Source organism: Diospyros lotus, chromosome 6 (assembly GCF_014633365.1).
Source record: "Diospyros lotus cultivar Yz01 chromosome 6, ASM1463336v1, whole genome shotgun sequence".
Lineage (NCBI taxonomy): Eukaryota > Viridiplantae > Streptophyta > Magnoliopsida > Ericales > Ebenaceae > Diospyros > Diospyros lotus.
In genome coordinates, this window is record NC_068343.1 from 6,023,010 (window position 1) to 6,037,715 (window position 14,706).

At 30.2% G+C, this 14,706-nt stretch overlaps 1 protein-coding gene across 1 annotated transcript; it reads right to left on the reverse strand.

Moving 5' to 3' along the window:
* Window positions 1-2,063: 2,063 nt before the first annotated feature.
* LOC127804052 (probable beta-D-xylosidase 6) lies at window positions 2,064-5,835 on the reverse strand. Its single transcript, XM_052340771.1, has 6 exons — window positions 4,913-5,835; window positions 4,512-4,678; window positions 4,275-4,372; window positions 3,837-4,193; window positions 3,225-3,644; window positions 2,064-2,894 (listed from the first exon to the last, which is right to left on the reverse strand). Exons 1-6 carry the CDS (start codon window positions 5,693-5,695, stop codon window positions 2,290-2,292), a joined length of 2,430 nt encoding a protein of 809 aa, XP_052196731.1. The 5' UTR covers window positions 5,696-5,835; the 3' UTR covers window positions 2,064-2,289.
* Between the last annotated feature and the right edge of the window lie 8,871 nt (window positions 5,836-14,706).

Sequence of the window (14,706 nt, forward strand, 5' to 3'; positions counted from 1 at the left end):
AACTACAAACGTGAAGACGACAAACATCTAAATTTCTTTCAACAATTCCCTTTTCTCTTTATTTTTGTTTTCATATTACATCTAAATTTGATTTTATAGGTGGATCAAGCTCGCTTAAACTCAATCGAACCTTAATAAGGTTTGACTTTTGATATGAGATGAGCAATAACAAATATTTTGATTTGTTGATCGAGGATAAGGACATTGAATATAGAGAAAAAGACGAAATTCTCAACAATAATAGTAAAATATGTTTTTCTCTTTCTATTTTTTACTAGGCTATTTTGCTTTCACTAGAGACTTTGACGGAGAAACTTTGACCAACAACAATCGTGTACCACTAGTGCATCAATAAATTCAATAGATTTACCAATACAATCAATCTACTAATCGATTAAATTGAATTCAGGAGTAAAATCGAACTAAATCGATCGATTAATCTGAAAAACCAAACTAAACAATAACTTAAAAAATCAAATCTAAATTGATTAAACTGAATAAATACAAAAATCTCAAAGAAAATCAAAATAACCAATAAAAAGCATACAAAACTAAAGAAAACGATATTATTTTATAAATATTAAAATAATATCATTTCAAAGTTCAGTTCATTTGATTAATTTGGTCATTTCAATCAAAAAATCGAACGACAAACTAAAAATTGAACATTTAAAAAAAATTAACCAAATTTTTGCTCAATAAATTCGATTCGATTAATTCAAATAAATTAAACTTTTACTCTCTCCTACTATTATTTTGGCCAAGGAACCTGTAAAATTCTTAAAACTATTTTGAATAGCCCATTTTCATGAACTTTGATTTAATCCATATGATTTGTACTAGTTTGTCCCTGATGGTTGTTAAGAAAAGTGAATGGAATAGTTCAGCTTGATCTTATGGGAACAATTACGCCTCTCTCTTGGATGCTTGCTCTTAATTATATCGTGTATGGGTAGTGAATTATTTTATGATGATTATTAATTGGACTGATGAATTCTCCAATTTTGACATATAGAAGTTCAGTTGTTTGGGGTTTTTTTTTTTTTTGTTTAGTAATTATCTTTTCTACTTAATTTATTGTAACATAACTCTTATTATTGAATAATTTGATTTACAGCCCCTAGAATCCCTAGTCTCTGTAAAGCTTTTTAGCTAGGCTATCTATCTTTTAAATACTTTTTCTAACAAAAATATGTTGAAAATTTTGGTATATTCATATGTCATAAATGAGTAATTAAAAAATTATTTTGAAATATATAGAATATAATATATAATTTATATTATTATAAAAATAAAAAAATAAAAGGAAAAAAGCAAAATGTACACTATTCACGCGCTATACACGTGGGCTGCTGATTGATTGGCACCATGTGAGGCGCACAGCACAAATTGAAATCATGGACGGCTATAAAATTAATAATGCGTATAAGAGAAATTTGCTTGAATTATATATTATAAAAATATTATATATATTTATATATATAATTGAGGAAGGCACTTTTGCCTCTTAGGCCTCTCCCTTTTCTCTGCATCTTCTTTCCTTTCTCGTTCCTTCTTCCTCCTCTATAAACAGAGGGCATACTTTACGAAAAATATAATAATAAAATTATTAGTAAAATTATTTTATAAAATTCCCATACTCTTTTGATTTTAATAGTATTTAATTAATATTTTAATTCGTTATTAGACTTTAAAGTTTGTGCTAATTCCTCAATTAATAAACCATTATACTTTGAGAAACAAATGTCAATTAGTCTCTAACACTTTTAGTTAGACGATGAATATGTTTTAAAGAAATAGCGTGTTACACAAATATCAATTTATTATCTATTTTATATATTGTTATGTTTTTATTTTTCCTTATACAATTAATATTATATTATTTTAATATTTTTATACTGTCAATTTAAATATAATATTAAAATAATTATATTTTTAAACAATAATTACAGTATTATAAATATAATTATTTTATTATGATTGGGTAACAAAATAAACACTAGTCTGTCTTTCAAATGCATGAACTATATAATATTTTTCAGCTAATTAAGACACACAATTAATTACATGTTGAACAACAATTAATACATTCATTGAAATAAGAGAATACAGTCTGAACAACACAATATATATATATATATGCTTAGCAAGATAAAAAACCCAGCATATACATACATATGAAATGCAACTAAATCAATTAAACACCCATGATGCAAGCCTTGAAAACCCATTATTATTAATGACCTAGCCACCCGATGCCCCAAAATCAAAATCAAGCAAACACCTTAATTAAATCTCAATTGAAATAACATGCTCTATGTGATCCGACAGCATTAGGGTATGATTGCCCAGGGGCAATATCCTCCTTCCATGCACATCTGCATAGCTAAGATGTTGACAAGGATTCACCACGATGCCCGTTTCAGTAGATTCGTGGGATACAGTATGAACACGATCAAAACCAATTAGTTGTTTCTGTGGAGCACCTGCAACTGGTTTTGGCCCTTTTGAAAACAAGAGCACAACATGGCTCCCATCCCTGTTGCCGTTATTCATGACAGAGACCCGTGTGTTGAATATCAAGGAATCACAGTAATAATATCCTAGGTCGTCAACGTGAACATAGTTAAGTTCATTTTCTCTTGCGTGTAAATTTGCCTTTCTAGATGTAGCTCTAATAGGTCCCAATACGCTTAATTTGTTTGGTGCTGAAAGGAGTGTGTATGTGAAATTTGTGTAACTTAAGCCATGTCCAAATTCATAAATTTTATCTCCATTGTAAAATCGATGTGTTCTTCCAGGATAACCACGAGAAGGATCGGGTCGCATATTCATGTCAGCCATCGATATAGACGTAAACGATTCTGGGTACCATGTCATAAGTAATCTTCCACCTGCATGTGTTAAAACATATATATATTTCAAAAAAGACATACAAATGTCATTTTACTTTTAAAATAAAAATTTGTGCATAATGTAAAATATTATTATATATTATCTATCTATATATGATGATTGTTATTTAATAATATATTTAACTAATAATAGCCAAACTACTAATTAAATCATTTGTTAAACCATTAAATTGACTCCAAATGAATGATTTTAATTAATTAGGGTCTAAAGAATGCTTTTAGCTACCTTAATTTAATTATCCATCGATCCCATATATATATATATATATATACCATTCAAGTTAATGGATTTTTTTTGGTTATACTAACCTGGATTATAATCTCCAAAAATAATTTCTGCAACTGCTTTTCCACCGGTTTCTCCGGGATAACCGATCCATAAAATACTTGCAATTCGTGAGTCTGACTTAGCAAATGACACGTCGACTGGCCCACCTCCGGTAAGAATTAAAATGAGCGGTCTTTTAACTACTGAAGCGACCTCAGTGACGAGATCCATTTGGTAGCCAGGCAAGAGCAGACTATAACGATCGAGCAGTTCAGTTTCTTGAGAAGTATCTAGCCCCGCTACAACAATCACAACTTCAGCTTCCTTGGCAATGGAAAGGGCCTCATTAAATCCTTCCCTCGTTTTGCACGGTACACCATCCGTACAGCCAGCTGCATATGTTATTTTCTTCGCATATGATTCAAATCCATCCAAAATGCTCTTTGGCCTGCAAGGAACTCCTGTACACAGTAGATAGATAGATAGATAGATATATGTAAAAAAAACCCACCCGGCCCATGAATGAATGAATGAATCAATCAATCAATTAACCAAGAAATTAATTAGCGTGAAATTAAGCATATAATTAAACTAATATTTAATTAGCAGGTAACAAATTAAAAGAGGGCAAATTAATTAACCTAGCTAGCTACCTGCGTAATCACCACCCAATGAGGACTTGTTGTTTGCCATTGGACCAATAATAGCCAGGGAAGAGATTTGATGTTTAATCAAAGGAAGAAATCTATTGTCATTCTTTAGAAGCACAGTGCCCTGCCTTGCTGCTTCAAGTGCCAGTTCATTGTGCTGTGCAGTGCAAACATCTCCAGGTCCCAAGCTTCCATATTTTCTATTTGCGGTTGCGGGATCTCCGTCAAAAAGTCCAAGACGAATTTGAACCGAAAACAGATTAAGAAGAGCTCTGTCGATGGCTGCTTCCTTCAACTTCCCTTTTGCTACTGCAGATTTGCCAAACACGGATATATATGGTCCACACTCAATATCCATTCCTGCCAACCCAAAAAAAGAAAAACAATATATAAATAATATATATGTTGACTTAAAAAAGATTAGAATTTAAAAAAGGAAACCTGCGTCCAGAGCAGCAGCTATTGCTTCTTCAGCAGTCTTGGTATAATTATAACGTTCGTGTATAGCGAAGACAGCACCGCAGTCAGATGTGATATATCTGTAGTAGAATTTAAAAGTTTATTTTGTAAAATCAATATATAGTTATCATTTTTTACTTATATTAATTAAGGAAGTAAATATTCATATATATATATATATATATATATGATTGAACAAGAGATCGATCGAGTAAGTACCCTTTGAAACCCCATTCTTTTCGAGTAATCTCCAAGATATCCTTTCTTGCACATGTTGGTATCCCATTCAGCGAATTGTATGAACACATTAAACAACTTGCTTTACCATCTTGAACGCAACTCTTAAATGGTGGTTGATATGTGTCCTCTAGATCTTGTTGTGAGACCTGAATATATATGAAGATAAACAATAAAAAGATAAAATAAAATAGGGAGATAAATAATTAATTTTTTGAAATACATATATATGTATATATATATATAGGAAAGTGTCAGCCATTCTTCTTATCTAGTGTCTATTACTATTTGGTAATATAATTTTGTTTTTGTTTGTAAAAATCATTATTAATTTGTGAGAATCAGTTTAAGGAAAAGCAAAAATTTTTAAATTCCTCCCTTACCACAGCATCGAAGTTGTATCTCTCATAGCTCCCCCATTCGTCCATATCGTAGGCAGTGTAATGCTTGCAACAAGCAGACGCCATCAACCCACCCTCTTCTTCCTCCTCTAGCTCTCTCCTCTCCCCACCAAACCCATTTCCATTTCCGCTGCCCACTCTCCGATCCTCCCCCTGAAACCCCTTCACGAACTCCACGGCATACGCCGCCGCGACCAGCGGATCTTCTCCGGTGGTCTCTTGGCCCCTTCCCCATCTCGGGTCCCTGAAAATATTAATATTAGGGGCCCAAAACGTCAACCCGGCTTGCCCGACGTTGAAAAGCGCCCGGGCCTCGACGGCAGTGGCCGAGGCAATCTTGTACCACAGAGTTCGGTTAAAGGAAGATCCGGTGACGATGACTTGAGGGAAGCTTGTGGCGGATGAGATTAATCCATTGAAGGTGACACCGGGGCCAAGGTCGCCGACCCCATGCAGGGCCTCGCACCACCAGTCATAGGCGGGTATGCCGAGCCTCGGCACGGCGGTGGCGTTGTCAACGAGCAGTGGAACCTTCTCCGGGAGGGTGAGGAGGGAGATGAGAGATTGAGCTCTGGCGGTGACTGAAAGGGAGGTGTTGCAGAATGGGTAGGTGTTGTGTGGCGGGTTGCAGGCCACACGGGCTTGAGGCCATGAAGAGATGGCAGTTGCAGGTGGAGTGGCAAAGCCCAAGTGCGAGAGGCTTGGGATGATGATGGTGACCAGCTGGAAGAAGAGAAGAAAGCTCCATTGACGATTGGCAGACATGTCATCTGCTTGGATTATGTGCAGTAATGGTGGTTGGGCGAGATGGGTACTAGTATAAGTAGATCTAGATAAGGGATACGGGGGAGATGCAAGCGATTTTTCTGGATGGACAGGGATTGGTTACATAGTTTTGTACAGAAGGGCTTTTACATTACAGATTGGTTTATAGGGAGAGAAATTGACCATTTTCCCCCTGTGTGAAATTGACCATATTGCCCTTGTGTAAACTCTCTATCTTCCCCCAAAAGGTGCAGAACGCCTTAACTTCTCTCTGCTTCAGAACGCCTAACCTCTCTCTTTCTCTCTCTCCCAATATCTCTCCCCCTTTGACTTTCTCAATGACAGCTCTGCAAATCACTGATCAACACTCTCATAAGTTCATTAATATTTCGGGCTGTTCGAACTTCCAAGTTGCATTCTTCAATTCTTAATCTCCTCTTAAGGAAATATTTGCCTCTGTATAAATATACCATAAATCAACTTATTTCTAAATTTTGAGTGCATCCATAAATATATTTACGCAGACACTAAATTTAATAAATACATTTTTAATAAGTAAAAAGATCAAAAAAAGAGAAATGGACAGCAAACGAGGAGCTATTTTCTTTTTTGCTGAAAAAAATAATTTTAAAGAACATGGAGCTATTTTTAATCTGAAAATTTGAAGGAGAATAACAACACAACAATAATAATATATTCAGCCTTTATTTCACTATGTGAGATCGGTTATATGAATTCTAGACTTTTATATATTTCAATTTTTTGTCATATTTTTATTTAGATCCATACATTTCATATCAAACTTTAATATCTTTTTCAAAGTCTTCTTAGATCTGTCCCCACCTCTTTTTTTGACTAATTGTTTCATTTCATCAACTTTTCTCACATAAGCGTCCCTTGATCTTTTTCTCACATGACCAAATTATCTCAGTCTAGTCTTTCTCACATTTTTCTCGATTGACACTACTCATATCTTATTACGAATAACCTCATTTATAATTTTATTTTTTTTTGTATGGCCACACATTCATCTTAGCATCCTCAACTCCGCTACGTTCATTTTTTATTTATGCTGGTATTTGACTGTCTAACATTCTGAGTCATACAACAAAACTGGTCTTATAGAATTTTTCATTCAGTTTTAATGGGATTTTATCATCACATCACACCTTCGATGCATTTTTCCATTTTATCCAACATGTCTTAACTCTATGCGTGACATCCTCATAAATTTGTCTTTCTTTTTGAATTGTTGATCTCAAATATCGAAAATAGTTTTTTCTTTATATGATTTGGTCTTCCAATTTTATTATAACATCCTCCACTCTTACATTCTTACTAAATTTATATTCCATATATTGAAGAACAATGTAAAAATAATATTGATTACAATATAAGACTTGTATCCCAGAAACAATGATCAGAGGAAAGCAGATCTGAATCGTCAAGTAACAATGACCTTGCAATGTTGATCGAAAAAAAGCATCAATGGCCACTTGAGGTGAATCCACAAAAAGATAGAGAGTGAGAGGTTGGTGATGGAGACGACAGGTGGTTCTGTAGTGGCGACACATTCACGAGGAGCTTGGAGGCGATGGCTATGGCGATATCGAGAAAAAAATACAAAACATAAAAATAAAATCAAACACATGAACCATGCCGGAGTCTAATAGAAGCATCTACGATGAGTGGGACATATCAAGTGGCCATTCCAACATCATGCAAGCATTGGATTCAAATGCCCCCAGGGTATAGGTCAATTGACAAGGATGAGTGCTATGTCAGTGTTAATTTGATGGAGCCCGTGTTCGAACATTCCCCTACACAATGAGGCAAAGCATCACGCCTATAATTTACCTCTTTTGTGTAATCGAGGGCACGAACACAAGAGGCCACGCAAGGGCGACCATCCCAAGCATTGGATTCAAATTTAAGTGTGGGTGATTATATAAATTTATTTTTATAGTTTATCTTTAATTAAAATATAAATATATATAAAATAATATTTTTTATATATATTTATGAGTATTAGTTCTATAAATAAATATATAATATCTTATATTATTATAATGATATTTTTTCTCTTTAATTTTTTTTAATTTAATTTTTTTATATATATATTTTTTATTCTTTTATATGTTTGGTAATTTCATGATGACCTTTTTTTGGATCATAAATACGTTCACAATCAATTAATCTCCATCCAAGTTTCATTAATTCCATTGTTTTCCCTTATTGCCCTTCCTCCTTGAAATTACCATCATTGTGTAATTCTCTGTCGCTCGTATTTTCAATTTTATTGTCCTTTCTTCTTACCTTATAAAGCATACAGCCAAAGATTTTCAATTATTTATTGGGAGAAACTATTTTCATGTCCCGCGTCTTATAAATGGTATAGTAATGACACTACAACTCAAGAAGAGTGAATTAAGTATTTGAGAAATTTAAAAATTTTTAAGAGATTTTAAAAATAAAATATAAAAATAATAAAATGCAATTAAAATAAATATAAGATAGGCACAATAATTTATAGTGGTTCAATCAAATGATTTACGTCCACTCCCTTAACTTCTTATTAAAGATTTCAAATAATTCACTAAACTTTCAACCACGCCCAGGAGGTCCTTTAGCAACTTTGTTAAAAATTACAACATTTTACTTCATAAGGAGGCCCTTTAGCTCACAAATAAACTCTCTAGCTCACAAATTAAAAAATAAATCTCCTACAAATAATGTAGATCCTCTAATTATACAACTTAAGAAAATACAAAATTATACAAAGAGAGAATATCTAAGAGAAGACACATTGTTATAAATAGTATAAGAATGACATCACAATTTAAGAGGGCAATGAATTGAGTGTTTAAAATATTTAAAATTTTATAAAAAAATTTAAAAACAAGATATAAAAATAAATAAAGATTAAAACGATAACGTTTTGACCAAATATATATGTTATTTGTAGATTATAATAAATTTAATTAAGATAATAACAACTCTAATCAAAATCGAATGATACCTTAGAAACAATTTTATCTAATAATAAATATAAAAACATGATTGTTATCGTAAGGATTATAAAAAAAATAAAAATTAAAAATTTTCTTACTTTTTAAATTTTGAATTTTTTTAAATATTTTAAATCTTAATTCTAAAAATTAAGTGGATGGCACCTCCTTACTGAAGGTACGACAAAAAAACATTATGAATATATGTCAGAATAAAGTAGAAAACTACAATTACAATAAAGTAAAAAAAAACAAAAATCATCATAAAGTAGTAGTTATTCACCGAGAATGAAGAAGCCTATTTAAGTTTCTCTCTGTCACTGTCAAACACATGAACCACGAGGGAATCTGATGGCAGCATTGACGAGGAGTGGGTGGGACACATTACATCAACGGAGCGGCCACTCCGACAACGTGCAACCATTGGATTCAAATTTAAGCGTAGGGATCACAGCTACAATTATAATTTTTTTTATAATTAAAATATAAATATATATAAAATAATATTTTATATATATATATCTATGAATGTTAATTTTATAAATAAATATACAATATTTTACATCATTATAGTGATATTTTTTTCTCTAATTTTTCTTAATTTAAAATTTTTAAATATTTTTTTTATTCTTTTATATGTTTGATAATTTCATGATGACTTTTTTTTGGATCATAAATTGGTTCACAATCAATTAATCTCCATCCAAGCTTCTTTAATTCCATTGATTTCCTTTCTCCTTACCTTATAAAGCATACAGCCAAAGGTTTTCAAATTTTTATTCGGAGAAATCATTTTGTATCCCATGTGTTATAAGTCATGTAACAATGGCACCATAACTCAAGAAAGAGATGAATTGGATGTTTGAAAATTTAAAAAAAAAATTAAGAAAATTATAATAAAATATAATTAAAATAAATATAAAAAGGACACAATGATTTGTAATAATTCAGTCAAATAATTTACATCTACTCCTTTAACTACTCACTAAAAATTTAAAACAATTCACTAAATCTCCTACCACATCCAATAAGTCCTCTGATAATCTTGTTAGGAATTACAATCTCCTACTTCACAAATATGCCGTATTCTAGGTCACAAGTTTGAAAATATGAAACTCTTATAAACAATGTAAACCCTTTAACTATACAAGTTAGAAAAATATAGAATGATACAAAAGATAGAAGATCTAAGACCATACATATTGTTATAAATTGTATAGCAATGACATCACAACTCAAGATGAGAGTGAATTGAGTATTTGAAAAATTTAAAACTTTGAGGTTTTGAAAACAAAATATAAAAATAATGAAATGCAAACAAATTAAATGCAAGAAAGACATAATGATTTATAGTGGTTCAACCAAATTACCTACATCCACTCCGTTCCTCAATAAGGATTTGAACCAATTTACTAAATCTCCTACAACACCTAATAGGGCTTCTAGCAAATTTGCTAGCAATTACAATCTCTTACTTTACAAGTATGGCCTTTAGCTCACAAATTAAGAAATATAACATCTTACAAACAATGTAAGCCATCTAACAATACAAGCTAGGAAAATAGAAAATGATACAAAAGATATATGATCTAAGAGTATACACTCTTAATTACAAGATCTCTTAAAATAAACACAAAACTTAAACAAAATGATACAAATGATGATCAAAACTTTTTGACAGATAAATGAAGATCAAATGAGAATATAAAAAATTGAGCACTTGAAAGCTTGCAATAAATTATTTTGGGATGTTTGAATGAACCTCATCTCTCTATTTTATAGAGCTTTTAAAAACCTATCCACTTGACAAAAATTTATTTTAATTATGTGGCCCTATTAAGTTTTTATCAAAAATTTCATATATATATATATATATATATGGCCACAAACAATCAGCAGTAGGGTCACAAATGAGTCGAGCAACTCAGTGCTCGGCTCTTCAAAAGTTCGTTTGAGTTTATTCGTTAAAATAAGCAACTAGAGTTTTAACTTAATTTTAAAGTTTGAGTTCGTTCATCAAAATAAACAAGCTAAGTTTGAATTTAACTTTAAAGTTTGAGTTCGTTGGTTAAGATATATATTTATTATTTCTTATTTTTTTAATTCTAATTATTTATTGTTAATTACTTTTTATTATAATAAATATATTATCAAAAAAGATATATTTAATGCTTGTTAACCATATATATGTATCACAAAAATCAATTGATCAATCAAAAAGATTAAGTCAATCAAATGTGTTAAGCTCAAGGGTAAGTATATATGATTTTGATGATAACAAAAATATTTTTATGGTATAAATATATTTTTTATTCATGTAAAATGTAAATTTATTTTGAATTAAAAGCGGGTATAAATAATAAATTTATTTTGAATTAAATGTGGATTGTCTTTAGACATATTTCCTTGTTTTGATCATTTATGTCTTAAAAGTTTATATTTAAATTTTCATATCTTGATAAATGCATTTCTTACTCGTGCATAAAGTAAATTTATTTTGAATTAAAAGAGAATTATTTTGAGACATGTTTTCTCTTACTCATGCAAAAGGTAAATTTATTTTGAATTAAAGAAAAATTGCTTTTAGACATGTTTTATAATTTTAATCATTTATGTTTTAAAGGTTTATATTTGAATTTTCAAATCTTTAATTAAAGGAGAATTATTTTTAGACATGTTTTATCTTACTCATGCAAAAAGTAAATTTATTTTGAATTAAAAGAGAATTACTTTTAGACATGTTTTTTTGTTTTAATCATTTGTCTCAAAAGTTTATATTTGAATTTTCAAATCTTGATTTCTCATGTAAAAAGTAAATTTATTTTGAATTAAATGTGAGACATATTTTTTTATTGTTTGAGAAAGACTAAACATTTTTTTAATTTCAAACTTCATATTAACATTTTCTTTAATAGTTAGTGTGTTTGGAAGATGTATATATATAAGGTAAGTATGGAGGCTCAAAGTGGAGAACAAACTTGATAGAACATTCAAACAAGAGTGAGAATGTTCGAAGTGTGCTGGTTGGTGAATTTTCAACCGTTGGTAACTTATTTGTAATTGCCTCTGGTTGTAAGTTTATTATTTTACTCACTTGTTGTGTGAGGAAATTATATTTACTAGTGTATGCTAGTGGTTCTTACTTAGGTAAGAGATTGTATGTTGGTTCTAGCTCCAATTAAAAAGTAGTGTTGATTTTCTCTAGTGGAACCTTAAGTTAAGTCTTGAGATAGAGAAGTAGACTCTCTAGAACCGAACCTCTATAAATTTCTCGTGTTCCTTGTAGTTGTGTGATTTTATTGTTATTAATTCTACTACAATCACCACATATTAAAATTACAAATTTAAGAGTTTTTAAAAGAGTTAAAATTATGAATTAATTTTTAAAAATCCAATTCACCCCCTCAGGTATTTCTCTCGGCAAGAAAAATGATATATTATAATTTAATAATAAATATTATTGTATTCAATTTTAATAATATGTGATATATTTTAAATCAATTTACTAATATTTTTTAAATACAATTATTTAACAAAAGTATTTGAAATAACTCCATAATAATAAAATTAAAATTTTAATATGTTAAAAATAATTTTTTAACAACGGTCAAATATACAAAATAATCAAATATATGCATATACAAAATCAATAATCAAATACACAAATATACAAAATTAATAATCAAATACACAAAACAATAATCAAATACACAAAATTTCAATATTGCTCATTAAATACACAAATCAATATAAATTTTTCTAAGATGTTTATCGTCGCTTATTCATCTTCTGACGCTGTTACAGATGCTGGTTGTTGGTGTTGCCAAATCTACTAATCATTGTTGTGATTACCTCTACTGGTCGTCACTGCAACTGGTCGCTGCTGTTGCCTATTTCCCTTTCGGTGCTGTTGTAAATGCTAGTTGTCATCATCGTCTATGACCTCCCGAACCCTCCATGGGCCTTTTTTGATGATAAATTAACTATTGAGATATGAGAGATAATGAGGCTTGATTGGACGGGATAGATCACCAAATTTGGCGAGCCTTTGGCTACTTGTTATCAATTTGATAAGAGAATTTGACGATGATGGGTAGTGTTGGAGGGAAGAAATTAGATTCACTCCTTAAATTTTTTATTTGATGAGCTTAATGATGAACTCTTACACATCATCTTAGAGATTTGATTCCCTCTCAATCCCCAATGGATATCAAAATCATTGAATAGGCACTTGTCTTAATTTTTAAATTATTATTTGAATTTGTAATAATAGTTATATATTAATATAATACATTAATTAAATAAGTGAAAAAAATATAATTTTTTCGTATTAATTTTAAAGTAAATATTATTAATTTTTCTTAAAAAATATTAAATGAATGAATGCGTATCTCCGAATATCTCTAATTATCGTCGGAGAGATTCTCCTTTTTTTTTAAAATAATTAAAAGAAACTGACTTCTGAAACGCAGACTGTCAAACATAAATGCGGCCAGCAGGTTCCCACGCTGTCCATGGCTTTGATTTAAATTTTTTATTTTCTGAATCTTTCTTTGCTTGAATTATTTTTATTTTTATTCAAAAATTAAAATATTGTATTTGATAACATTGACATTTTTGAAAAATTATACGCGATCATTGATTTAAAAAAAAATATTGCCTAAAAACACTGATTAATCGGTCAACAAAGGTTATCCCTTAATAATATTTCAAACATAATTAAAAATAGCCCCTAAATGCACAAAAATAAGAAATAAAAAACATAAATTTAGACATACCAATGGCACATGAACAATTTTATCATGACAACTTGGTTGATAATCAAATTTATTATAATATTTTGATATTAAAATATCGAAATATTTTAAACCAATGAACATCCTAATTTTTCAATACCTGCCCAAACCCTACTTCCCCCCTCCTCCCAAAAGTTAAGCTTCTTCATCACCTTCTCTCTCTTACTCCGCAGCATCTTCCCAAAAATTGGATGCTTCCTCAATTTTGTTGACATTTTTGGCATCCCCTCGTACAGTAGTGGTAGTCTTTCGATGTCCCTTCCACTACCTCGACGACATCCCTCTGGAGTGCCCTAGACTCTCAGCCTCGATCTCGATCTCGATCTCGATCTCTCTCTATATATAGTCTCATCCACCCATTCTTCGCCCTTGCCTATTCTTTATCTCTCGCTCTCGTCGTTGGTCTCTCTTTTCTTATTCTTATCGTCACTGTCATTTAAGTCATCGCCATCAAAGCTTTTGGTCGCTACTGTCGTTCACCTCCACAGCCACCACCAACGCCTCCATCTCCATCCCTCTCTATTTCTTTATTTCTTTCTCTCGGTCTTCTCTTTCTCTTTGATTCTTCTCTCTTTCTATGGATCTTTACTCTTTCTTCATTGACGCCTCCATCTCCAGCCATTGCCAATGTTTTTTTTTTTTTTTGTCGTCGTTCTTCGCTGTTCACATTTGTTGGACGACTAATTGATTATTTTGCTTCTAATTTTTAAAAAATTAAACTAACATATATATAAATATATAATATATTTATTGAAAATATATTTGAATATAACTTTGGGTTAAATACACATTTTTTAAAATAAAAATATAAACTAAACAAAGATACAAATAAATAACATATTTTGAGTTAAAAATAATTTTATGTTATTATTTATTTATATTATTTTCATAATGTGAAATATAATATTATAATTTTGTACAACTTTACATATAATTTTTGACTTTTGTAAAATATGATATTATGATTTTGTATAATTTTACATGTATTTTTTAACCTTTTAATTCTAACAATATAAATAAATAATAACATAAAAAATATATAATTATTTATACATAAGATAATTATAAAATATATAAAATTTTATGTTTTGTTATGAATGATAAAGAAAAAAATATAATTTCATTGTGATTGATATATATAAATATATATATTTTTATTAAAAATAAATATTATAATATTATAGCTTATAATTTGATTTCATTTTAT